Consider the following 24,455-nt stretch of genomic DNA (forward strand, 5'->3'; position numbering starts at 1 on the left):
AACGTAGTGAGAATAATGATGTGGATGATATATGCCATATTGTAGTTTGTGAGGGTCATTGGCAGGAAGAGTCTGAGAGTACAAGGTCTGAAGATGTTGAAGAGGAGTATATATATATTTTGGAGGAACGTCATGAGCCATGTCAAGATGGATAGTATCAAAAAATTCAGGATTATCGGAGCTCATGCGCTTGGTGATGTAGGTAGTGCGTAGAGACTATATGGTGTAGAATAGGAGGAAAGGTGAAACGGTGGTAGAGTGGAGCCGTAGGGAAAGGCAGGCGAATACGAAATGCAAGGCGGATAGCGTGCCTTTCGATAATCTGGAGGCGTTCATAGAAGGAGGCTGGTGCTGATATCCATGCAGTGTGTCCATGAGTTAGAAGAGGGCGTAAGAATACTTTGTATGTGGTAAGAATGGTATCAGAGTGCAATCCCCAAGATGTGCCAACTAATTTGCGAATAAGGTTGAGTCTGCGTGTACTTTGTAATTGAAGTTTCCGCTCGTGTGGTTTCCATTGAAGTTTGCGGTCATAGACTACTCCTAGATAAGTAACCTGCTTCGAGAAAGGTATGGTAGTACCATCAATGGTAAGGTCGAGACGATTGGGGTTTCGTCTAATACGTGAGCGTCTTTGTGGAGATTGAAAGACTATGGCTTGCGTTTTGTCAGAATTGACAGTTAGTTTCCAACGAGTGCACCAGTCAAGAAAGGAATTTATAGCAGGCTGTAAAGTTCGATTGATATGCTGTACAGTAGTGCCCAAGCATAGAAACGCCGTGCCATCAGCAAACTGAAAAACTTTTATGTTTGGTGGCAAAGGAGGCATATCTGCTATGTACAGAAGGAATAACAGAGGTGATACAACGGAGCCCTGAGGTACACCAGAGTGTAGAAAGATTGGATATGATAGAGCGCTATTGATAGTAATGTAGGCAAGCCTAGAGGTAAGAAATGAGAGGATTAGCCGTATGTAGCACATTGGAAGGCGGAAACGGTGAAGTTTATACAGAAACCCCATATGCCATACCTTATCGAAGGCTTTTTCTAAGTCAAAGAGTAAGAGATATGAGGGCCGAGATGAATTGTAATGATTGCTAATAGTAGTGGTAAGCCGAAGAAGTTGATCTGAGAGGCTGATGGCAGGTCTGAAGCCGGCTTGGTGAACTGGCAATAGGCTATAGGTAGTGAGATGGGTATGAAGGCGGTTGACAAGAATTTTTTCGAAGATCTTTCAGTAGTTATATTATGGTTACGACCAGTGGCGTATTTACGATTTTATTTCATTGGGGCTTTGCCAACTTTAGTTCTGGAAATGTGAAAATTCTCCAAGATATTTCATTTACTTTACTATAGTAAATAACATTTCGGGTGGCTTAAGCCCGGAAGCGCGCTTATAAATACGCCACTGGATACGACAATCGTTGTGTAATAAATGTTCTTGACACTCCGTGTCTACATCTGTTGACAGTTTGTGAATTACAAAAGAGTTGAGGGTGAAATCCCGTTTGCTAATCCTGGATGTTGCTATAACCAAAGGAAATTTCCTCCTCATTCCCCTTGTAGTTCGCACACTGTCTACAGATGTAGACAAACGTCAAGAACAGTTTTTACACAGCGACTGTGGCAAGAATAATATTTACGTTATAGATTAAATTTTGTTCCTACCGTAGTTAACATGGAACATTGAAAGATTTTACAAGTGCTTTGAAAATTTCTATTGTTTTATTCATTATAAACACAGTGAATTAATATTTTACTTATAGTTGCAAATGGCTACTTTATTGGTTGAAGCAAAAAAAGATGTATGGCTCGAATAGGAATCGAACCCGAAAACCTCTATTCATAAGTCAAAGATTTTCCTCACTTTGCCACGACGACACTTACTAAGTTTGTGCGTCGTACAACATATGCAGCGAGTAGAAAACTTTAATACGGTTTCTCTTCGTTATTTTTGGCCATTGCGATCTCCCAGTTTGCAATATTAATTCCTTAAATGTGCACTACCAACTAGCAAAAATGGCATCGAAGTTCACTTACCATAGTCTGCCTTTTTGTCGTAAGTGAAAAAGAACTTCAGGCATTTTTGGACATTGATATTTTAATTGCAATAATAGCAATAGGACTTATACTAGGGGTACTACTTGGCTTTCAATACACACACCTTGTGAGCTTTTAGAGGAGCTAACTACTGGAAACAATACATTTTTCAATCACTATAATATGTAATATGCCATTACAGTCTAATGTGATGATGTTTTTAATAGGAGGGTGTCCGAAATTTTTTGCACCGACTGTACTTGACGTTTAACAAAAAATTTCTGGCTGTTCATATAATTCGTAATATTGTTTGTTATTCTATTTCAAATTAACATGGAAAACTGTAAAAATTCATTAGGAATTATAGTTTTGGGAATCAATATCTTTATTTATATATTAAATTAGTTATAAGTCTTGTATATGGATATGTAAATGGATTATTACAATTCTTACGGTTTCAGTGCGATCTGAAAACATAGGTCCACTATTGGACGGAACTTTTCATATCAAATAACCAATCTAAAATTCGACAGAATTTTCAGGACCATCCTTCACCTCTCTTTTAGATACCTAGATCCTTCTGAAATCTAGTTTAATCCAGATTTTACCAAATTTTATTCGTTTCAAAGCCCCACCGCCAAAAATGCTTTGTTTTGATTGGAGGATTCACCCACGCTATGATATTAGAGCGCAATTATTCCCATTCCATGCCTGAAATTGTGTTGAAGACATCAAACCTAGATCTTCCAGCTCAGAAAGGTAAAAAGGAGCTAGAAAAGCTGCAGTAAAAGGTAAAATTAATATAACAGTTGAATAACTACCATCCAGGAAGCTAAGGAGCCATAATTTGCTAGATTTTCGTAGTAAAAAACCGGAATGAAGAACTAAAATAGGAAGCATAACTCGGTGACGCCATGTTGTGCAGATATAGTTAGTGATGGACAGGTTCTGCGAAGTGCATCAGTTTGCGAGTTGTTCTTAGGGATCCACAAACAGTTTCGGAGGAGTAGTGGTTTCTCCCTTAAAATATTCTTATCCTAAAAACTATTTCTTTTCGAGTTACGTAAGGGCTGCCTCACTGCCGTTTGTTTTCATGTATGTAGTGAATGTGATTTCTTTTTGTATTTATTTATTAGTAACATGGCGGTATTTAATTTCTTTGTAGTTAGGATAGTAATCATAATGCACGTGTAAAGTTTCAAGAGGGCTCCTGTCTACTCCCAAATTGGGAGTACAGCTTCCAGCGGGATGAGTTGAACATGTAGTTTGTTCCGGGTTCCTGCCCCTTCAGGGCAGGGGTCCTATTGTTAGTCAACACTTTGATGCGTCCCCTCGGGGGCATTGATTAAACAGGTTGAGTTAAGAATGTGATTTAGTGAATACAAGGGCCAGTTGGCCCTGTTCTTTTCTATCCCTTTCCTTTCGTTACCTTTCATAGAGCCAATTTAAAATGGTAAAATCTGAATGTTGTCTGTGTATATTTATTAGCATAACATGTATTAATGTAGTGTGTAGTATGGATGTGGCATGTATGTGTTCGTAATGTAGTAAACATTTTCTAGTAGTAGTAATTGTGGTAGTTAAGTGATGAAAGAGTGTGTAAGATAATTAAATATGGACAGTGTAGTATTTACTATGCGATAATTTTTTTTATTATTCCGTCATTAAATGAACTTATAAACAATATTTGAAAGTGAACGTAATATAGTACAAGGTCACATTCAGTGGTTCAAGGGTTGATCATATCGTCGCTAGCCCCTAGTGTCAAAAGTCAGTACTAACCGCCATTCTTCTGTCGATGCTCTTAGTGATTTAGTTTCCATGGAATTGACCTTTCTTTTCGAAATAAAACCTAGAAGGTATAATTCCCAGCCCATATGGATGTATAGTTAGGTTAAGTGACCCAAAATTAATATTTCCTGAAAATTACAACATTCTGCTTAGTCTAGAAATCGAAATATTTAAGTAAATAAACAATACGTAATTTCTTAACAGAAGTCGGGCGATATGATACTAGTTCTTCGCTTTGAAATTATATTAAATGTTCATTTTTTTGTGGCTGCAGAATAATTTCATTGTTGTCAGAATTTCATAAACATTAAATATTATCGCAGATAATTCTATTTTTCCAGTGAACATACATATGATTTTTTTTCTTTCTTAATAAAGCTACCAGGTATTACATAGTATTGTGTGTGTGGTGAAAGAGTCTTGAGTTCGAGTGAGGTTGTCGTGCAGTGATCGGAATGGAAAATGTTTGTAGTGACTATAGATTTTAAAGTATTATGATGAAATGTGTATATAGGCTGGGCGTAGATAGAGGAAACAGGGTGTTTGTAGAATATAGCGTCGTACTAAATGAAAAAGATGATGATATGAATATTATATGAATATTAATATGAATATGAATATGAAGTATATGAATATTGTAGTAGATGAATATAGAAGATAGGACACCCATATAGTTAAATATATAGTAGCCCAGTGCATACTTCGCCACGTGTTGATATATATATATTGAATAGATACGTATAGCTACAAACATCTCAGGTTCTGACCCTTGCACCGGAATATCACGCGGACCGGAGGGCGATATATAGTCGGACTATGGCAATACTTTGTAGTTTAATGTGTTATAGTAATGATCAACTATAATATCATCTGATAGCATGGGTAGCATCGTATAATCGCTGACTGGACATATTTAATAATCAATTATGCAAAAGACAATAGTAGATGTAGAACTTGGGACTATAGTGAATTATATTTTCTGGTCGGTTTTAAAATAGAATATCCTGCTCCGTGAGATTTTTTTTCCTTCACGTTACCTACTCGGGCTAGCTTACAGTATTCATGAAGGCGACAGCTCTGACAGGGTTACAGAATCAAAATAATTAGTTATTAAAAATTTATTATACCGTACCCGGGCATCGACCCCTCCCCCCTTGAATATTTTCGTTTTCTTTTCTTACTTTCCAAACTAGATAGTGATGGAAATTAATCGATGCCCCAGAATTTAGCGCATTCTGCGAAGGGGAGCTATCGGTGAAGTTTGGCAATAGAAATCACCGATCCAAAATCCAGTTTATTTATTTTTTTTATTTTGGCAAATCACTAATTAGGGATATCTTAGCTATTACTCTAATTTCATTACTATTCTGGAATCTTCTAGTTTCCAAGAGGTCGGATGATTTTTTTTCTTTTGAAATTCTAAATTAATGCCGTCTCTAACCTTCCGGAGGATTCCGGGATCTGCAAGGGTGTTGACCGGATACGGTGAGTGGTGGGATTTCCCTAAAGCCTTTGTCTTTCCGAAAATCCCATCGGGGACACAGACTTGTCTCATCTTTGCAGAGATCTTTTATCGGCTATTTATTTGGTAAGCCGAACCCTTTTTGGCATAAAAGAGAATATTTGGTTATAGTATGTTGTATACGTAAATTCGGCCCCTTATCTTTCGTAGTTGTAGTGTTCTGTCTCTTCTCTTTTTACCTATACTTCTTCTATTTCTTCTCTAGAGTTTTTTTTTAAATTTCTACCTCCCCCCCCCCCCCGATTTTTGAACTTGTCGCTTACGATTTATTTAACATACAACTCTGATCTGAAATTACCAGCTGAGACGTTGCAAGACACGATTCATGGATAAAGTAGATAATGATTGGGTCCTCCATCACATTTTGGCCTATCGCCGAAATGAATAAAGACTTCATATTTGACGACACTTCAATTACATTCTTTCACCGTCGTCCCTTTAAGTTTTTTTTTAATCCATTGGTCACTTTCCTTTCTGTTTTGGTTTTCGTTTATCTTGTAGTTAACCTGGGCCCAGAAATTGTATTTTAGGTTATCTAGTTATATCTTTAGGAATGTTCTGTGTTACGTGCCTGCCTCACAAAGTTTTTTAAATTATTTAAGCACTAATTGAATATATGAAAGTTAAAATTTGTAGACGCGCGGTATCAGATAAAAAATTCAATTCTTTTCTATATGTAATGTCGGAAGTCATTTGTTTTCTTGTACAATGTTTGCAACCTTTTCTAAAATTATTGTTGGGGTTATTACTTAAACTGAGTGCGCATTTATTGAATATAAATATATATAGAGAGAGATAAATGAATACGTCGAAATGTACATGTGCTTAGTATGTGGATATGATGTTAAAGTAAAGTATGATATTAAATGTATTATATGGATATATGTAAGAGCGCTCGTGTCTGTCCCCCCAAACGTGTATTGGTTGCTATAGTTTACCAGTAAGTTTTCCGACGAATATAAGAATATAGATTTTGTCAAGAATACCGCTGTGCACTCAAGTAATTTTTCTTTTCTTCTGAATAGATATAAATGATAACCTATGTAATTATTTAATGGCATGTATTGAGAAGTAACGGCAGGTCTAAACGTAACCCACATCATAATGAATATTATCCCTGAACTACCAACCTAAAACCATTGTGGAAAGTGTACCTTTAATCCTTCTCACCTGCATATGTAACCTGTGACTTGACCAGTGTTTTTTTTTATCCTCAATTTAAACCATCATACTCCGTACACCTTTGGAAGATCGTTTTAAATCCGAACCATGTATACATATATACAAAAGTGACCCTGGATAAAGGAAAGGTCTCATGACGTGTCCCAGTGTTGAACAAATAACTTGAAATTATCCAATTAATAAGTTTGGAAATGGACTGACTAAGAGGAGAAACATCCTCTGGCGGAAAGTGATTTTTCAAAATCCCTAGATGGGTATAAACGTCGCAGTGTGCGAGTGCAGATATAAACTGCTAAGAGTTACAAACTAAATATAGTTGATGAATGGTTTTATAAACCAATATATATATATATATATATATATATATATATATATATATATATATATATATATAAACACAAACTAAGTTAAATGGAGCGAAATGTTTGTGATTTGTGTGCGAGTAGTGCGTGATTTGTGATTTGAACGCTCAGAATTATTAATATTTTATTGCTCAATGTGAGGTAGAGACTCATAAGTTCTAGTACACCTAAAAGTTTTCTTTTCTTTCCTCTTTGTCCATATTTTTTAAGTGAAATAAGTGTCTCCTTTGCGTATGTCGCAAATCATAATTTTGCTTTAGCATGCCTAAGATATGATACATGTAATTATTTTTTTTCTTTCCATTTGTCAATATGATCAAATGTATAAAGACTTACTAAAGTATAACCCTATGTATTCTATTGATATATAACCAAGAACTTGTGCTTTTAATATTTTCTTTATAATTATTTTTTTTCACTATGAATGTAATAAACTATTTGTATTCCTGTAGTTACTTGGTTTCCTTTAAACATATACACACTGTCCTGAGTGAGTGAGCGTATGAATGCATGATAGATTTAATTTAAGTAATTTTAGTGATGTCATTTGTTATATTAACATCTATAATATATGTGTCATGTTTTAATATATGTGCCAAGGTAAATAACCTAGGTCATGAAGGACCGCTACTAATGGTTTAAATCGGCTCTAGGAGTGAAACGAAAATAGCAGGATAAGCCTAAATACGACATCTTTCTTCCAGAAAGTTGAAACTCTTATTGATCCGATACATAAATTTATATTGAGTTTATAAGTTTGATTTTTTTTTCTTTCTTGGCTAATTCATATGTGTGGTCGATCCTAGAGAACAGAGTTCAGATGCTGGATGGTTATCAATTACCGGTTGGAATAACATTACAAAAAAAATGATTCCGATTTTCTCGTTTCCTGGTCTAGATCTGGGCAACCCCACGATCGTGGTGCCTGGAGCTAGGTCTGGATGGTATGAGGGAACATGTGTCTATTCCGAAGCATTCCAAAATTGAGTAGTCGTTAATAACATTTAGAATGATTCGTCTTTCAACGACTTTCCCGACCTTTTACTATATTTCCGGAATTATCCTGCAATCTGGTTCTTATTAAAATACCCTATTTGTTTTCTATCTTTTTTCTCTTCCTTTTTCTACCTCCTTCTTTTACCCTTCTACTTTCTTCTCTTTCTTTTCTATTTCTGAATGAAAGAAAACGGAATCATGACTGAGAGTAGTCGCTATTGGCGCGGTCAATAAGTTGTTTCGATGAGTTTTCTTCGGGAGTCCGATATGGGATAATTAACAATGAGATGAGTATGCATTGAGGGACGAACAATAACAAGAAAGTTTATTGAAATTTACTTTATCGGAAAATAATCATGATTTCAATTAGTAGGTGTTGTTTAGTAATCGCCCTCGTTAAAAGAAAATTAATTTTAGCGACTCCTCTACATTGCTCTTCTTCGTTTACTTAGTTTTTTTTAACATTTTCTATCAATTGGCTAACCGTGACAGGATCTGTTGCCCTGGAAACGGCGGTTTCTATGGCAACGGACAACGTGTTTTTTTTATTTCAAATATATAAATTATATTATAAAAATTGACGTAACTACGTGTGCCTGATCATCACGGCCAAATTGCAAAGTCAAATGAAATGACTTTTGGTATATAGTTAGGCCCTAATCCAAACTGGGATGTTATCATATCACTTTGATTATAACAATATCTTAAGGTGGTAGTGTGGATCCGAATTTTTGCGAAAAAATAAGTATCTCACAAGCTGTTAAACTTACGGAGCTACAATTCAGTATATTAACTCTCTATTGAAAACGAATTCAACGTCTCATAGCATTTTTTAAAGTTCTTCTTTATAAGCGGAGGAACGGCACTTTCTATATATGCACAATTTGTAGTGGATTGGTTTTCAAAAATAATTGAAAATAATCGATATTAGATTAGAAACAAATTCATAAACAAATTGAGAAATAGAAACCATGCGCTTTCTACTATAATAACTGCTGAGGCTTATGTTTACTATACGGAGCGCTTAGTACACAGGGCAATCAAGCAATAAAGTTGTGAGAAAAATAGACATAAAATTTGTAATGTTCGCTTAATTACACGGGAATCTTAAGTTTCGATTGTACGTTGGTCTGCTTACCTTGATTTGGGACTTTCAAACTTCATGCGTTTTTCCACTGAAAAGTATCGATAATTCAACAAGGAAATAATTATACCATGATAATTTAATTGAAATTCATTGATATTTGGCCCACAAGAAATACTTTACCGTTTTATATCTTAAAGATTAGATCCACCGTTATTGTAACAGACTGGTGTTTGAGCGAGTGACCGTAAATTCTAAACTCCGATTAGTAAGAATTCCACAACCTGCTTTCATTATTACAAATATAAACTCTTTAGTCAGTAGAGAAGAAGCTATGTATTATGTGTCACATTGATAATGATGTGTTTTGGTAGGTAGTGGGTCGGAAAAGGTAGGTGGGTTGTGGGTCAGAGTGGGTGATTCTGGGTGATGAGTCCGAGTGAGTGGTGAGTCCGAATGGGTCATGATGGGTGGTGGGTCTGAGTATTTCAAAGTTGGTGCAGGGTCATGGTGGGTCAGAGTATTTCACGGTTGATGGAGGGTCATGGTGGGTCATGGTGTGTGGTAGGTCAAGTATTCATTGACCAACGCCATCACTGCCTCTGATAGTTTAGTCTCGCGGTCCCGTGTTCAATTCCCGTTGAGAGAGACTTTGAAATTGTATATATTCTCGATGTATCTGTGTTCGTATATTCGAGGCACTATATGTATATTTTTGTTTTTTTAATTTAAATTTCAAGTTTCTCGATCATGGTATTTTATCATGAAAGAAATAAAGTGTGTTTCGTCGTTATCGTAAACGTGTGCAATTTGCTCCATAAACAAGTGTTTTTGACCCTTTCTTAATACAGCAGTCTTAGAGTAGTAGCGTGAGAATTTGTTTCGTGATTCAGAGGTCCAGGGTTCGATTCTTGCTGCGGTAAGTTGTTTTTATGTACTACAATATTCATACTTCTGATGTGTAATAAAATGAAAAATACTCAATCTCTTTCGGTCTACAAGTTAGAGCCGAGACGGATTTTTTCACAGGGAAAATACTAGCAAACTGACGTCACATGTTTGTCTGCAACCTTGATTCATACTGTGGGGGAAAACGTAACGTGTTTAGCAAACAGTTCATGGATACGACATCTAAGGGTCATGGTTAGAGCGTAGTATGAGTTATAAATATGTCTGAAACGATACTGTTTCCAAACAATTATTCCGAACTTCTTCCACTATTACTCCTACTGCTAAAAATAATATTTTTGTTCGACATTTTCAACCTGTTCCATATATCCGTTCAACCAAAATTTGTGAATAGGAACTATTCTTTTTATATTGATATGTATATTTTGGTAAAATATCAGTATAACGCATACATAATCCAAAGTCTTTTAGCCAAAGAAAGAGTATTACTATGTATTGTGTTGAAGACAAATCCTACTTAATTTCTGTTTAGTCATTCGAAGTTTCGATATTAATGATGTCCAGGAGATGACACCTTCTCTTTCCCCTTTCATTTCCTTTCGGACACTAATCGCTTTTATTCTCTCTCTATCATTATCTCTTATCCCTTTTTTTCTTTTCCTATCAACTTCAGTACACTTATTTACATTGCAATATTGAGCTGTTAAATTTTCAGTAATAATAATAATAATAATAATAATAATAATAATAATAATAATAATAATAATAATAATAATAATAATAATGATAAGGGTATTAAAATTTTTAAAGTTGCCTAAAATTAGGCAAAACTTACAGATAAGTCGGGACTTCGGGAGCGTGTGTGGACCTCCAGGACACACCACTGCAACTACCAAACTTTTAAACCAAAGCGTTCCACTGAAGTTTCATTTAGAAAGTATTCTACTGTGCGTTTTGAGGCAGTGGCGGCTAATGTTAGTTTTGCAGCGTTGCGCAATGACCAAAGTATTTAAAGAAAAAAATATTATTAGCAATAGTAGTAAAGAACAAAAAAAAAATACTTCCTAATACTCCTATATATACTTGAAATAACATATTCTTTTACTTCTGTAACTGTCCGTTTCATTAATCCGTTTTAAAAAGCGAAAAATTATCAGTCACAGAGTGTCTAATTTATATTGTGTTGCAGCGAGCATGCAACGACCAGATTCCTTCAGCGCGGGAATTGGAGCAAATGTTAAGTCTCCTTTCCCCTATCTCAGAAGTTAAAGGGTCTGGTCGTTGCAGTGCTTCTGCAACACAGCACGGTTTCCAGTGAATGAGAAGGTTTTTCGCGCTAAATAAGCTTTCTGAATTTTATTTCACTAGCAATTAACAAATGGAATATGTTTTTATGCATTCATATTTTTAAATTACGGTACTTATACTGAAGCAAATCAATATAATGACAATTAAAAAAAAGTAATAGCAGAATTACAAAATAAGAAAGAAACTATGTAGTAGAGGAAAAATCAAATGAAAGTAGACCCGCATTTACAAGTTAATTCTTAGCTTATATAGATAATGAAGATTTCCTCTACAGTAATTTGTGAACCAAATATTAATAAGTCAATATGAAGAATCCCCTCCCCCCTCTGTGAATAGTATTTTAGTATATACATATTTCTTATATAAAATAAGTATATTTTATACTCTTGACAGAACTGTATGGTGGGGAACGCCACTTTGAATTTGGGACTAGTTAGCAATGCTCAGAGGCGTAGCCACGAGGGGGTCCACCGGGTCCGGACCTCCCAAAAATTTCGAAACTTGACCAACATTTGTAGACTTTCCTAAGAAACTATACTTGTTTAACAGAGAAATGATTGATGTACGCTAAATATTTTATTTTACGCCTCATCATGTACTCTTTCTTTTCTTATGAAAATAATCGTTCTATCATTTTTTTCTAAAAATATAGGTGGCAGTAATTCAGAAATACTTATCTTTTTGGTACAGTATAAGACAAGTTCCTTATTACGTAGACGTATTGGACCTTCCTCAAATACTTTGGACCCCTCCCAGCTAACATGTTCCTATATCTGGCGGGTTTCAAGGTTGCTTTCCAGAACGTTGATAAACATTGTTTCGCCTCATGTGGAAGTACATTGTGTTCATCGTGCATTGGGTAACAACCAAGACGGGTGATATGGAATTTAGTTCTTTTTTTCTTTTACGCACATGTGTGTGTGTGTGTGTTGACATATGAATAGGGTTGCCAACTCTGTAAAATAAAAAAACGGCACTTCCTCAAACTTCTCTATGATATAGGTCTTAGCGTGAAGTATCTCTCGTGAGCAAAAGTGCATTAACACATATATTCTGTATGTCTTTAGAACATTCACTAATAAGCTTAATAGATACATTGTGCTATAAATGAGAGACTGAAATTGATCAATCGGCATTGACCAATTTATTGTATTCACCAGTAACTACCATTTCTTTAAAATTATCGAAACAGATGAACAAAAGTATAATAATCTTTACGTGACAATTTTGGATTTGGAAATGAAATTCACTCTTTAAACATATAGTCTCTACTTCAACTATAGGAAATTGCTTTAAGAAGTCCTTTTCCACTGTTAATAAATGTATAAAATTCCTTCAAAGTAAATTTCAAATTTTCTCTGCTACAGTCCCTGTCATCTCTCTAAAATTTTTAAACAGGTGAACAGAATATATTAATCGTTGATAGATGGTGAAAGGTAACAGTTTTGAGTTTACAGGAAGACAGCTACTTTTCAATATCTATACTTCGAACTAGATACAAATTTGAAAAAAATGGTTATTAAGGGGCTGGTGAGAAGTTTGTATCCGTCACCGGCTTTAATCAAAATAACAACAATTTTTCCGGCCAGGCCAATGAAAAGCCGGCCAGTTGACAGCCCTATGTATGAATACGTTACATTCGCAATTCATACATCAGTATCTCTTTTGTATCAGCTGTTTTGGTTATTAGTTATTAGATTTAATTTTATTGTGTGTGCTTTAATTCTGTACATAACCTACAAATTCTGAATGAATTGCATACCATGACTTCTGTAAATAACTTACAAAAAATGCCCAGCTTTCAACCGAGGAAAAACTTACAATTAAGGCTTAGACAAAACAAGCAAAGTGCAATTCAGGAGAGTGTTCGCAAAAAAAAGTTTAAATTTACATGGCATCTTATGGCAGTAATGTTGTACACACTAGATACATTTTCACAATTTATTTGAAATTTTCCTAGATAAATTGTGAATAAAGCGTGTTCAATGTATATGTTTTTATAACATTTATCTCTGCTACGAACTCTCTTCAGTATACCGGTACACTGAAGAGAATCACTGTCAGGGACTTAGTTTGCTAGAATGAATTGTTCACAATAATCTAGAAAAAAATATTTAGTGAATCTACAAAGCTTCTGAAATTAATATTAACTGTACCTATGGCGTCAGTAAAAGAAGAAAAGTTTTTTTTTCACAAGAAAAAGAATTGACAATTTAAAGAAATTGAATGTCCCAAGAAAGGTTATCACCATTGGTTATGCTTTCCATCGAAAAAGACCTGACAATAAGAATACCAGAGTTCAACCATCATGTATTAGTCAGATTTGTTCCAATCAAAGAGAGAAGAATGAACTTACTAATTAATTAAGGTGATTAATCGGATAAAATGTTCTGCATTTTTTATTTTTTTTAAAAAAACAGAATTTTATTTAATGTAACATGTCACATAGCATTTGCATCTAAAGTTATGCTGATTAGTCAATGAGTCAACTTTATATCTTTTGTCTCCAATCGTTCGTACTGCAACACCCGAAACCACAATCCACCGGCCGCCACTGTTTTGAGGAAAATAACTGTAATCAAAATAACTTAATATCACTGAACAGTAAGGCATATAATAAACTAACCTCCCAAATGTTACATTTCTGGCTGTAATATTACGCCTTGAGCGATAATAAGCTCCTAATTTTTAATCTTCTAAGAGATAACAATAATTATTATTAGTTTATTATTATATTATTTCTATTATTTTTCCTGAAGATTTGATAGATCAAGTATTGAAACATCTGAGTATCGAAATATCATAAGAAAATTAAACGTGTGTCATCGCAGATCAATCGCCACCAACAATTCTAAAGTAAAAAATAAATGTACTGGCCATTCGTGGATCCGATTCGATTCGACTACCTTCAGATTACTGGTCTAGCGCCTTCTCCACTTAACCACGATTACTACGCAGCAATCGATTTGTCTTTAGTTTGTTTACCAGTATAATACACGCGCTGTATTTGATTCAAAATAAAGGAGTTTGTATTTTGTATTTTAAAAATCTGTAATGTGGATAATTTAGTGAATACAGTGATTTAATGTCCCCCGAGTCAATTATGTATTCCTGTGTTTTGCCAATAATTCTATTAACAAGCTACTGGTTTGAGCGAACAGAAAAGGCTCTTTATTTAGGCGAAGTGGAAGAAGTAACGCTTTAGATGAGTGGTTAGAGTTATAGTTTTGTAATCTGGCGGTCCGGGTTTGATTCCCCCTTTCGCCGTTTACACTTCTTAAAATGTATCATTTACAATTCTGAGCTCTAGCTGGATGCTGCTAAATGAAAGATAATCTCCAGTGGAGAAATTCAGTGACGATGTAATCCTGAAAATAAAAAAAAAATGAATGGAGAAAACGAGTTACAGAGTTAATTCTGTTAATAGTTCTATATTTGATATTATCCGTTAATTTCCTCTTTTGTTCTTGTGTCTCAATGTGGAAATTTGAATAAATATTAAACAAATCACGAACCCTCAGTTATATTTTCAACCCAAGGAGAAATATGCTTAGTGCCGGTAAGTTCTCCAAGTCGTTTAAGTGCTATCTAATTTTGCATGTTTAATATTTACAAATAAATTATTACATAACAATATTTAGCATTTTCAAAAAAATATTTAACGAATAATGAAATGAGACATGTTCTTCTTTCGAAATAACATTACGTTTCAATCAATGGCGCGTGAACCTAGGAGCTCAGGCCCTGTTAGAGCCCCAAAATTTTCATTAGGGTCTGGGTTCTTCCCCTGAACGATCAATCCATACTTTAATTGATTTGCAGGTAGGACTAGTGGTAATAGTTTTAAAACTCAGAACATGGCTTTGTGTTTATTTTTAAAAAATAAACTAATACATACACCGCATAATCTATCCGTACATTATTTGATCCGCATATAGGTATAGTGATTTTAAGTAAGCTAACTTGTTTCTATAATCCTTCATTTGAATTAATTATAATATTATTTAAGTTCCCCGACTGTTATCTTCTCATCGGCGCCTCTGATGTCCGTATATTTTTTTTGTTTCTGGTACTGTGCTGTGTACTGTGAGTGCAAGTATGCAAAGACTCCCTTTTGTCATTTCGTCAGCCAGCATTTCTCCTCACTCCTGCACAAAAACACACTTTACGATTTGTTCTTTTAACAGGTGTGAAGGGGTTCTTTAAACAGCTTCATGCTGCTGTTCTAGCTACTCTACCACGGTAATTAATCTTGAAACAAGCGTTAGTTGGGTTGAATAACTCACGAACTGTGTCTTATCTTACAGAGATTTATCTTCTTTTGGAGAACTTACAAAGCGTCACTTGCGAGAATTCGAATAAACAGTGTATGTTCTTCATCATACACTGTAATAATAAATATGTTTCATATTTATATTTGTCCCTCTCGATCTTTCTCTCTCTCTCTCTCTCTCTCCCTCTTTCTTGATGTTTCCCTATCCTGTCTTTGCATCTTTCACTTCTCTCCTCTCTCTCTCACGTACACACGCACTTCAGGTGCATGTGACTGTTCCAAAGTTAAAACGGAGCAAGAGACCAATAGACCTGGTCTGGAAAATGTAATTAACTGCCAACTTCAACGTCGAGTTTTTCGTGCTCTGGGCATAACATCTCCAGTTCTGGTCATCTCTGAAAGAAATACTATTTAAACGCAAGGGGATAAGCAAAATATCTTTTTTATCATCTGGGTTACCGAGTCTCAGTCGAATTACCGGGTCACTGCGGTTTTGAATCCTCGACCAAGTGGTGGTCCATAAAGTAACCAACATCATCCGACTGACACTATGATCCGTTTGAGCTCTAGCGTGTTCATTTTATCTGTGCAAATTACAGCGTTATATCCGCAAGAGATGAAATTGATGCTGGATGTTCGAAACCAATAAATCTTCGGAAAAGACTTGAAAATGGCAACCTCTTTGGTTATTTGAAAACAAAATTGTATTTATACTAGTTCGACACAAATTTGTTTCTATCTTATAATTCAATGTGATTTATTAACGTTGAAATTTGAAACATGCAAAGTCTGCTACATCTATAAGGAACATCCAATTTTCCATTTGAACATTTGTAACTTTTCATTATGGTTTAGACTTTTAATATAGGATATTTCTGATAAAAAAAATTACCAGTAAAATAGCACTCATTCAATTTTATCTTTCTTTCTTTCTTTCTTCCTTTTCTTTTCGTTTTTTCTTATTTTGTCCACTTTGCATTAGTAGTCTGGAATGGAAGATATGACCTATGCTACTTACTGGGTTTGTTAGAATGTGTTTTGCATCAGTACGTCCAATGAACACTACTGAATTTACAACCGGTATATATATTCTATATATACGTATATTCGAATAGTCCTGAAAAAATATGTAGAAATAACGTTGGATTTCTGGTAACGGAACTTTATAATGTTAGGTTGCTTTCCTACTAAGTTTAAAATTCCACAGTTTTATCTGTTCTCCCTTTCCTTTTTCTTCTTCTTCTTCTTCTCTCTCTGCCTCACTTCTGAACCTCTGTGTAATATACATCTTTGGTTTCAATTTTTCATTGTTTATGTTTCAGTTTCTCCCTAAATCAACTTATGAATCTTGTTTCGTCTTGGTTTTGTTATTTCATTTTATCGGTATTAATGCATGTGTAGTTTGAAATTAGTATTGCGTTCATATTGTTAGCTAATTTTAGTATGGAAGAGAAGAAAGGAGTAGAGAGAGGGGATCTCTTTACCAGACATGATTTGGGATAAGAAGGTGTATATTGGGTGGCCTAGTTGCACGGCGTTAGGTGTCGCAATTTTTTTGATGCGGAGTGTACAATATACCGCTCTCCGGAGAACGGATTTTTCTCAGTGTATGGAATCCGTTTTAGAAGTAAATAAATAGCAGTTTAATGTGATATTGAGTGAACTGTGACCTGAAAATATTCCAGTCCTAATATTTAAAATTTTGTTACTTTCTATCGTATGAGTTTTTGTATTCTGGTTTAGCGTTCTTACAGCAGGAGCAATAACACTCTGCGCTTACGGATTGGTGGATGTGACTTGAAACATTAATCCTTTGGGGATCCCATGGTACAATCTGTACCTACGGGGTGTTTCATGGTACATTGCGTTATAACTCTCCTATTTGAGGGGGGTGCGTTGGCTCAGTGGTAGAGCGTTCACCTCCGGTGCTTGGGGTCCCTGGTTCGATCCCAGATCGCGCCGTGTGGACTTTGTGGTGGACAAACACCGTGCTCGTGGGTTTTCTCGGGGTTCTCCCGTTTCCTCCCACTTTCTTCATTCCAGCATTTCACTCATCTCTCATCATCACCGTCTCCTTTAGCCTAACCGGCATAACCGTGGGACGTAAAACTTAACAAAGATTTTTATAATATTTGAACTTTTTCGTCCGGGTTTTTTTTTTCAAGTCCAGAGGCATTGTAGAAGACATTACGTATGGTTTCACACCATCCCGCGTCGAGACATAGGAGGTGATGACGCCATAATTCTAAAATATATATTTTCTTTTAATATTGCGGGGCCGGTCTATGTTCATTATTTTTTGGCGGGCTTATTTTTGCACATAGAAGATTGAAATTTTGCACAAACATTCAGTCCGCCGAGTATTTACCAGATTTTTCAGATTTCTGCATTAAAACAGGGGGGATCCAGAGGGGCAAAAAGTTGAAAAAAGATATATTTTTACAAAAAAATTCCTTTCTTCGCGATTTTCCCGGCTTAGATACATGATGGAGACAAGTGAATGGTACCGCCTGAAAGGCAGTTCTATTCTGAAGAGAATGATGTGCGACACATGACCCTAGGGTAACTAGGGAAGTGTCAGGGAATTTTTATCAAAATATACTTCTGTATAGGGGAATTTTGGACATTTTCGGTATTATTTTTTGCGGGCTTATTTTTGCACCTAGAAGATTGAAATTGTGCACAAACATTCAGTCCACCGAGGAGTATTTACCAGATTTTTTCGTACTTCTGTATTAAAACAGGGGGTACAGAGGGGCTAAACGTTGAAAAAGAGAAATTTTTATCAAAAATCCCTTTCACGGGATTTTCTCGCTTTAAATACATGATGGAGACAAGTGAATGGTACCATCTGAAAGGCAGTTCTATTCTGAAGAGAATGACGTGGAAACCATGATCCTAGGGTAATTAGGGATGTCCCAGGGAATGTTTAAAAATTTCCCTCTGTATACGGGAATATGGGACATTGTCGGTATATATTTTTTTGACGGGCTTACTTTTGCACCTGGAAAATTGGAATTGTGTATAAATATTCAGCCCACCTAGTAGTATTTATCAGATTTTCTTCAGATCTCTGCGTTAAAACAGGGGGCTCCAGAGGGGCTAAAAGTTGAGAAAAAGGATATTTAGACTAAAAAAATCCTTTTTTCGGGATTTTCCCGCCTTAGATACATGATGGAGACACGTGAGTCATACCGCCTGAAAGGCAGTTCTAAGCTGAAGAGAATGATGGGCGAAACGACCCTAGGGTAATTAAGGATGTCTCAAGAATTTTTTTACCTGAGATCATGGTGTTTTTCGGTAATTTGGGGCATGGTGGGAATTCCTGATAAAATTTCTCCCGCCCTTAGTATTCAAGATAGAAACTTGAAATTTAGCACACACATTCAGTATGCAAAGTACTATTTATCAATTTTTTTTTAGATGGCTACGTTCACACAGGGCGAGAAAAAAATCCCTCTGAAATTTTCCCTTTGACATAATTTTTCCCGCTCGTGGTATATGGTATGAGCATGCAAGTGGTACCACTTGATAGCCAGCGCCATTCTGAAGAGAATGAGGTATGAACCATGATCCTAGGATAAATAGTGACGATGCAGTAGCTGCTTGACTGAAAGTCTAAAAAATAGCCCAAAAAGCCGGGTACCGGAAAGTGTTAAATGTGTTTATTACTTAAAATTCGTTCAAGCTACACATCCACAACCTTTGTGCACAGAATATTGTTCCAGATTCTTATAATAGTCTTGAGACTGTGTCTTGTTCTGCAAAAGACGCCGCCAACTTTGGGTTTATTTGGCAAATGTTTCAAACGATAACATTGTTATTGAAAGGACAATATCAGTTAAAATTCAGGACTGGGAAAGTAATGTAAATTTATACGAAACAAATAAAACAATACAAAAGTAATCTAGTGTTAATTTTGTATGAAGGGGAAACTAGTTTTTTTTTATTATAAAAATATTTGTAACTATATTGCGCCAGGTGTTCCTGAGTATGTGATCCGATTTTTGAGTGTTGACATTTCCCACCCACTAGAATTAAAATGTGGAGTAAAATTCGTTGCAATGTTTAAAGTGTTGTAAACCTAGCCGAAAATAGTAAATTCTACACAAAAATTATCTGTAGGAAATTTCATGCATTAAAAGGCTAAGACAGAAATTAAATAGAACCATTTTTGCTGATAATATCCCGACAATAATGTAACATATTTTACAATGTTTCCCATATTTCGCACAGGTCACACAGGGCGTCGTATGTAGAATGATGGCAGAAGATACAGGAAATGCTGTTCCCAAGATTAATTATATCTCTAAACGAATGGAAAAGGATGTTTTGTACTGTGCAGATTTTAAATTGATATATCATGTAATGTGTTTTTATTGCTTCTTTTTTATGGATTTATTTGATTTACATTTTAAAAGGGTGTATTTTATATAACCTGTTTTATTGTAAAATTATATTGTTCCTTTCTAACACGTTCATAATTTAATTACTTTTGTATTTAATATAAGGTGTATAATTGCAAAAATGTCCTGTTAGTAATAAAGATGGTCACAAGTTAGTGACTTTTGTATTTTAAATGAAATGTTTTATTGTTAAACTGTGTTGTTAATATTGGAGATGGCCATAAGCTAGTTATTTTGTTTATTTTCGAGGGACAAAAGACAAAAGGAGAAACATAATTGTAATAAAATTGAATTCAAAATTCGACGAATTTAGGGCCGTATTTGTAGTTATTTTGCGGGCTACTTAGGAGCTACGTACGGGACACTTTATAATTTGTGTTGCAGAGTTCTCCCGCAGAGTCAAACAAGCACACAACCTCCCCGTAGCTCAAGGATCAGCTAGGGTTGCTTCAACGCACGCTTTACTAGTCCGTAGCAGTTTCTGTTGTTGTATAAAATGCATATGCTCCGTGCTGACAAAAAAATGTATATGCTAATAAGTTTACCGAATTCGTTGAGTTGATTAAGCGATTCTGTCGAGGAATTTGTAGCTTAAAATATATAAAGTGATAATCATGCCTATTGTTCTGTATGGTTGAGAAACATTGTCGCTTACTCTGAGGGAAGAACATAGACTGAAAGTATCTGAGAACAAGATCCTGAGACGAATATTCGGCCCCAACAGGAACGGGGATGGGGAATGATGGAAACTTCATAACGAGGAACTACATAATTTATACGATTTACCCAACATTGCTAGGGTCGTTAAGTCTAGGACACAGGTGGGAGGGTCATGTAGCTAGAATGGAAGAAAGTAGAAACGCTTTCAAAGTCTTGACTGAAAGACCAATCGGAAAACGACCATTAGGTAGACTAGGCACAGATAGGAGGACCATATTAAAATGGATCTCGCAGAGATAGGAATACAAAGTAGAAACTGGATCCAATTGGCTAAGGATAGAAGTCAGTGGAGAGCTTTTGTGAACGCGGCATTGAACTTCCGGGTTTCATAGGCCATTGAGTTAGTTAGTTAGTTAGTTAAATTAAGCGATAATAAGTGACACATTTTGCTGACAACCAATATAAAATGTATACTAATTCTTGAAAGAAGATTGCAGAATATTTTGCTTCCGCTAGTACAGATGTTGAATAGAAAATCAAAGAGTGGAGTAATAAATTCTACCTGGAATAAAATAAGCGGGTAATACTTGGTATTACAATATTGGTAGTAGATTTTAGATTAGATTGTAGATTAACTTAAGAGTTGATTTCAGGGGATTAGTGGTGATTTCAGGGATGGACCGGTGGGGAATTTATCCCGAGAACCATGATATTGTCTCGGTACCACATAACCTATCGTGCTCAATGCGGATTGCCAGTATTTCGTTACTAATACATTTTATCCCCAGTATATTAAAATTCGCCACTACCACACACACACACACACCAACACTTTTGAAATCATGACTGAAGGGGAAAATTGATTCAACAGTGATACATATTTCATCGTTAAAATATTATTCGAATGTCTTTTACATCTTTTACCTTTTGGTGTTTGCCTACATTTCCTAGTTAGCATAGGTAAAGTTAAGGAAAGCTACCATCCATTTTTCCACTTATGATCTAACGTCTTCTGTATTCTTCCTGTCAACCACCTGCGTAAACATTTATAATATCCTTGGAAACTTATATGTTATAAATAAATAAGTGCGAAAGCCACGTACGAATCTGTGCTAAAAGACCAACATAAGCTGTTTGCATTTATACCGGTTCCACGCTAGACTCAATATGAGGGATCACGCTTGATTTTGGTCGCGGATGCAAGAACATTAGCGATGGTGGTGTGTGCATAAGGAAAGACAAGTGTAGAAAACAGCAACCTCCTGTTTTGCGCTGTAATTGCTCAACATTCACATCGTTTCACATGTAAGTAATGTGTGATTATGGAAACAGTGTTAAGAAGTATGGTTCATAGTTACGCAATTATAATGCAAAACTAAGTTCTAGTCAGCACCTACTACAGATTGATATTTTAGTACTATTTTGAGCATTACTTGGCAAGAGAGTTCCACCAAATTTTGACATTTCTTATAGTTTCAGGTTAGGTTAGAGCTTCCTATTTCTTTTAGCAGAACATGCACTAAATGAAGAGCTGCATTACTATTTTCAGATTGGCTTCAGGAGACTCAGTATAAAAACAGTATGCACGTACGGCCTGAAAACTACAGTACATAAGAGACGAATCAACTAATGCTATGTGGCCACTATAAAGCACGAATGCTATCTAACTGAGTCAGGATAGGAGCGCTAGAGAGTGGCGAGTGATAGCGAGCGGGTGCGTCCGTAGGGAGCAGACGTGTCAGCGACGTGGGTATACGTATATACGAGAATAGTGGAAGACCACACTTACACACACAATACTTTCATTATCACATAAAGTTCATTTCAATATGCTGTGATTAATGGTAATTACTTATATTCACACTCTCATTCCTTCACGAAAAATGTTTCACATCGTATTTTACCTATAGCTTTTCTATTTGATAGAAGCGTCTGCTCGAGTGAAGCCCTAATTTGCTTGCATATATACCCACCATCTCAAAATCGCCTGTTCCCAACGGACACACCTTGATCATAGCCCTCCAGCTTCACCTTTGTATAAATCTAACAGATGCAAAAATATCTTGTAAGGAGCAGCTTGCAAAATTTGGTGCGTGGTTTTGAGACTTGTGACTTTCACTTACTAGCTACGTATGTATGTGTCTTATACAATTGTACGCAATTGGTTGATAACTCTCTAGGAATAACTAAATAATACGTTTTATGCTAATTGCGTGGAATTTTCTCAAAAAATACTGTCTTTATGACCATAACTTTTACACTTACCTAAGGTTAACCTTTACTGTAAAATTGTTTAGAAAATACATTCTCGAAAATACTATGGGTTCATCTTCTCAAAAAAAGGCACAGTGTATATGTAATTTATTTTTTAGTGAGATCCCTATTGTAAAGCTACAGTCTCACACGTTTTCTAGCTTCATATCCTCTTATTTCCTTTCGCAAGTTAACAGACTCTACCTGAAAACTAATAAAGAACAGTATTATAATCCAAACCGTTATTTTTCCGCTTTTGCATTTCAAGAACAAAGATCAGAACATTTATTTATTTATTTAGTTTCGGTATAGCATACATTGCATCTATACAGTTCCTTACGATGTTAATGCTTTATCATAGTAGAATTGAGTTTCGGAGCTTTTTTGATAAAATTTTAGCCTCACCCGAGGTGTAGCTACACCAACCAGCCCTCAGTGTAACCGCACCTGAGGGATCACTTTGGAAGCTTTATGCATTGGACAGTCAAGGGGAAGGTTGAGGTATCCTACAGGTACGGTTCGTCTAGGGGACCCCTAAGCTGTCGACTATGCATATGGCCCTTGGACCTTTACATGCCAAAGAAGGAAGATGTTGTGGCATGTATGTCCGTCTGTTCGTTCCGACGTATTACTGTTCGTCTGTTCGTTTCGATTCAACTGGAGGCCATGCCGCTTCAAATATCCGGATTACATTTTAAACTTAAGATTTTTATAAAGTTCCGTACAGGTTTCTTTAAAATTTTCCTCAGAGCTTGAAAATCGAATTGAGAAGTGCACATTTTTAGATAAATTTCGAACTGCGCTCTTTATACTAATGCGATGTGATTTTATGTGGTGAACTCGTTATCTTATAAGTTTAAAACTGATAACGTCATATGAAAACCAGAGGGACGTAATTCCAAAAACCGGATTTTCGTTTCTCCTTATATATATCTATATAATTTTGAAAAGGTCACTTGGTAACAAATTGACATAACTCTATCTCTTCTTCTTGCCGTTAAAAGACATTAACATAGCTCTCATTTACGAACTGCTCTTAGAATCAGAAGAGCGTAATGTTCAATACGTTCTTCTGTCTCGAAAGAAGTAATTCAACTTTTAGAATCAAAGAGACATATTGGCTCATACGTTTCTCTGACTCGAAAACTCAGAGAATTAGTATAGATATATAGATTAATACAATGTGTTCCTAAATTCATGATGTACTTTTGACCGGTCACAGGAAAGCAACAAAAGAAGATAAAAAAAGTGTGAAATCTTCACCAAATAAAAGGAAAACTATCCAAGTTTCCTTAGGATAATGTGCAAGTGTGTTTGGACCAGGTAATGACACAATACTATAAACTGAGCAGCAGCGGAGCAGCCCACGACCACGGCAGTCGAGGTGTGGACGGTACGGAGGAAAGTCCAGTGTGTTCTGTGGCTTGCTGAATTCGAATCCGTGACCAAAGTGCAACCTGAATATCGTCGCGTGTTCAACGAAGCGCCACCACATAGGAATAGCATTACTAGGGGGTATAAGCAGTTGCAGGATAACGGCAGTTTATTGAACAAAGTCCGTTCTGGTAGGGCAACTGTAAGTGCCCCTTAAAAAAATATGTGCGTGCATGTGCTCGAGAATTAAGCCTACGCAAGACTACAGTTCATAGTCTACGGAGTTAAAGGAATG

The 24,455-nt window shown here is 35.7% G+C and overlaps 1 protein-coding gene across 2 annotated transcripts in view; it reads left to right on the top strand.

Annotated features, from left to right (window-relative positions):
- LOC145684347 (phospholipid scramblase 2-like) overlaps positions 1-24,455 on the top strand; it is a 360,612-nt gene that overhangs the window by 76,891 nt on the left and 259,266 nt on the right. Inside the window, exon 10 of one of the 2 annotated variants that reach the window (XM_081756560.1) lies at positions 19,704-20,024. The exons of the other annotated variant lie outside the window; for it this stretch is intronic. Within the exon in view, the coding sequence (XP_081612686.1) occupies positions 19,704-19,726 (23 nt within the window). The 3' untranslated portion in view covers positions 19,727-20,024. Of the gene's footprint in view, positions 1-19,703; positions 20,025-24,455 lie in introns of those variants that run through there. 2 annotated transcript variants of the gene reach the window in all.

Source organism: Thermobia domestica, chromosome 4 (genome assembly GCF_964235325.1).
Source record: "Thermobia domestica chromosome 4, izTheDome1.hap1.1, whole genome shotgun sequence".
NCBI classification, from domain to species: Eukaryota; Metazoa; Arthropoda; class Insecta; order Zygentoma; family Lepismatidae; genus Thermobia; species Thermobia domestica.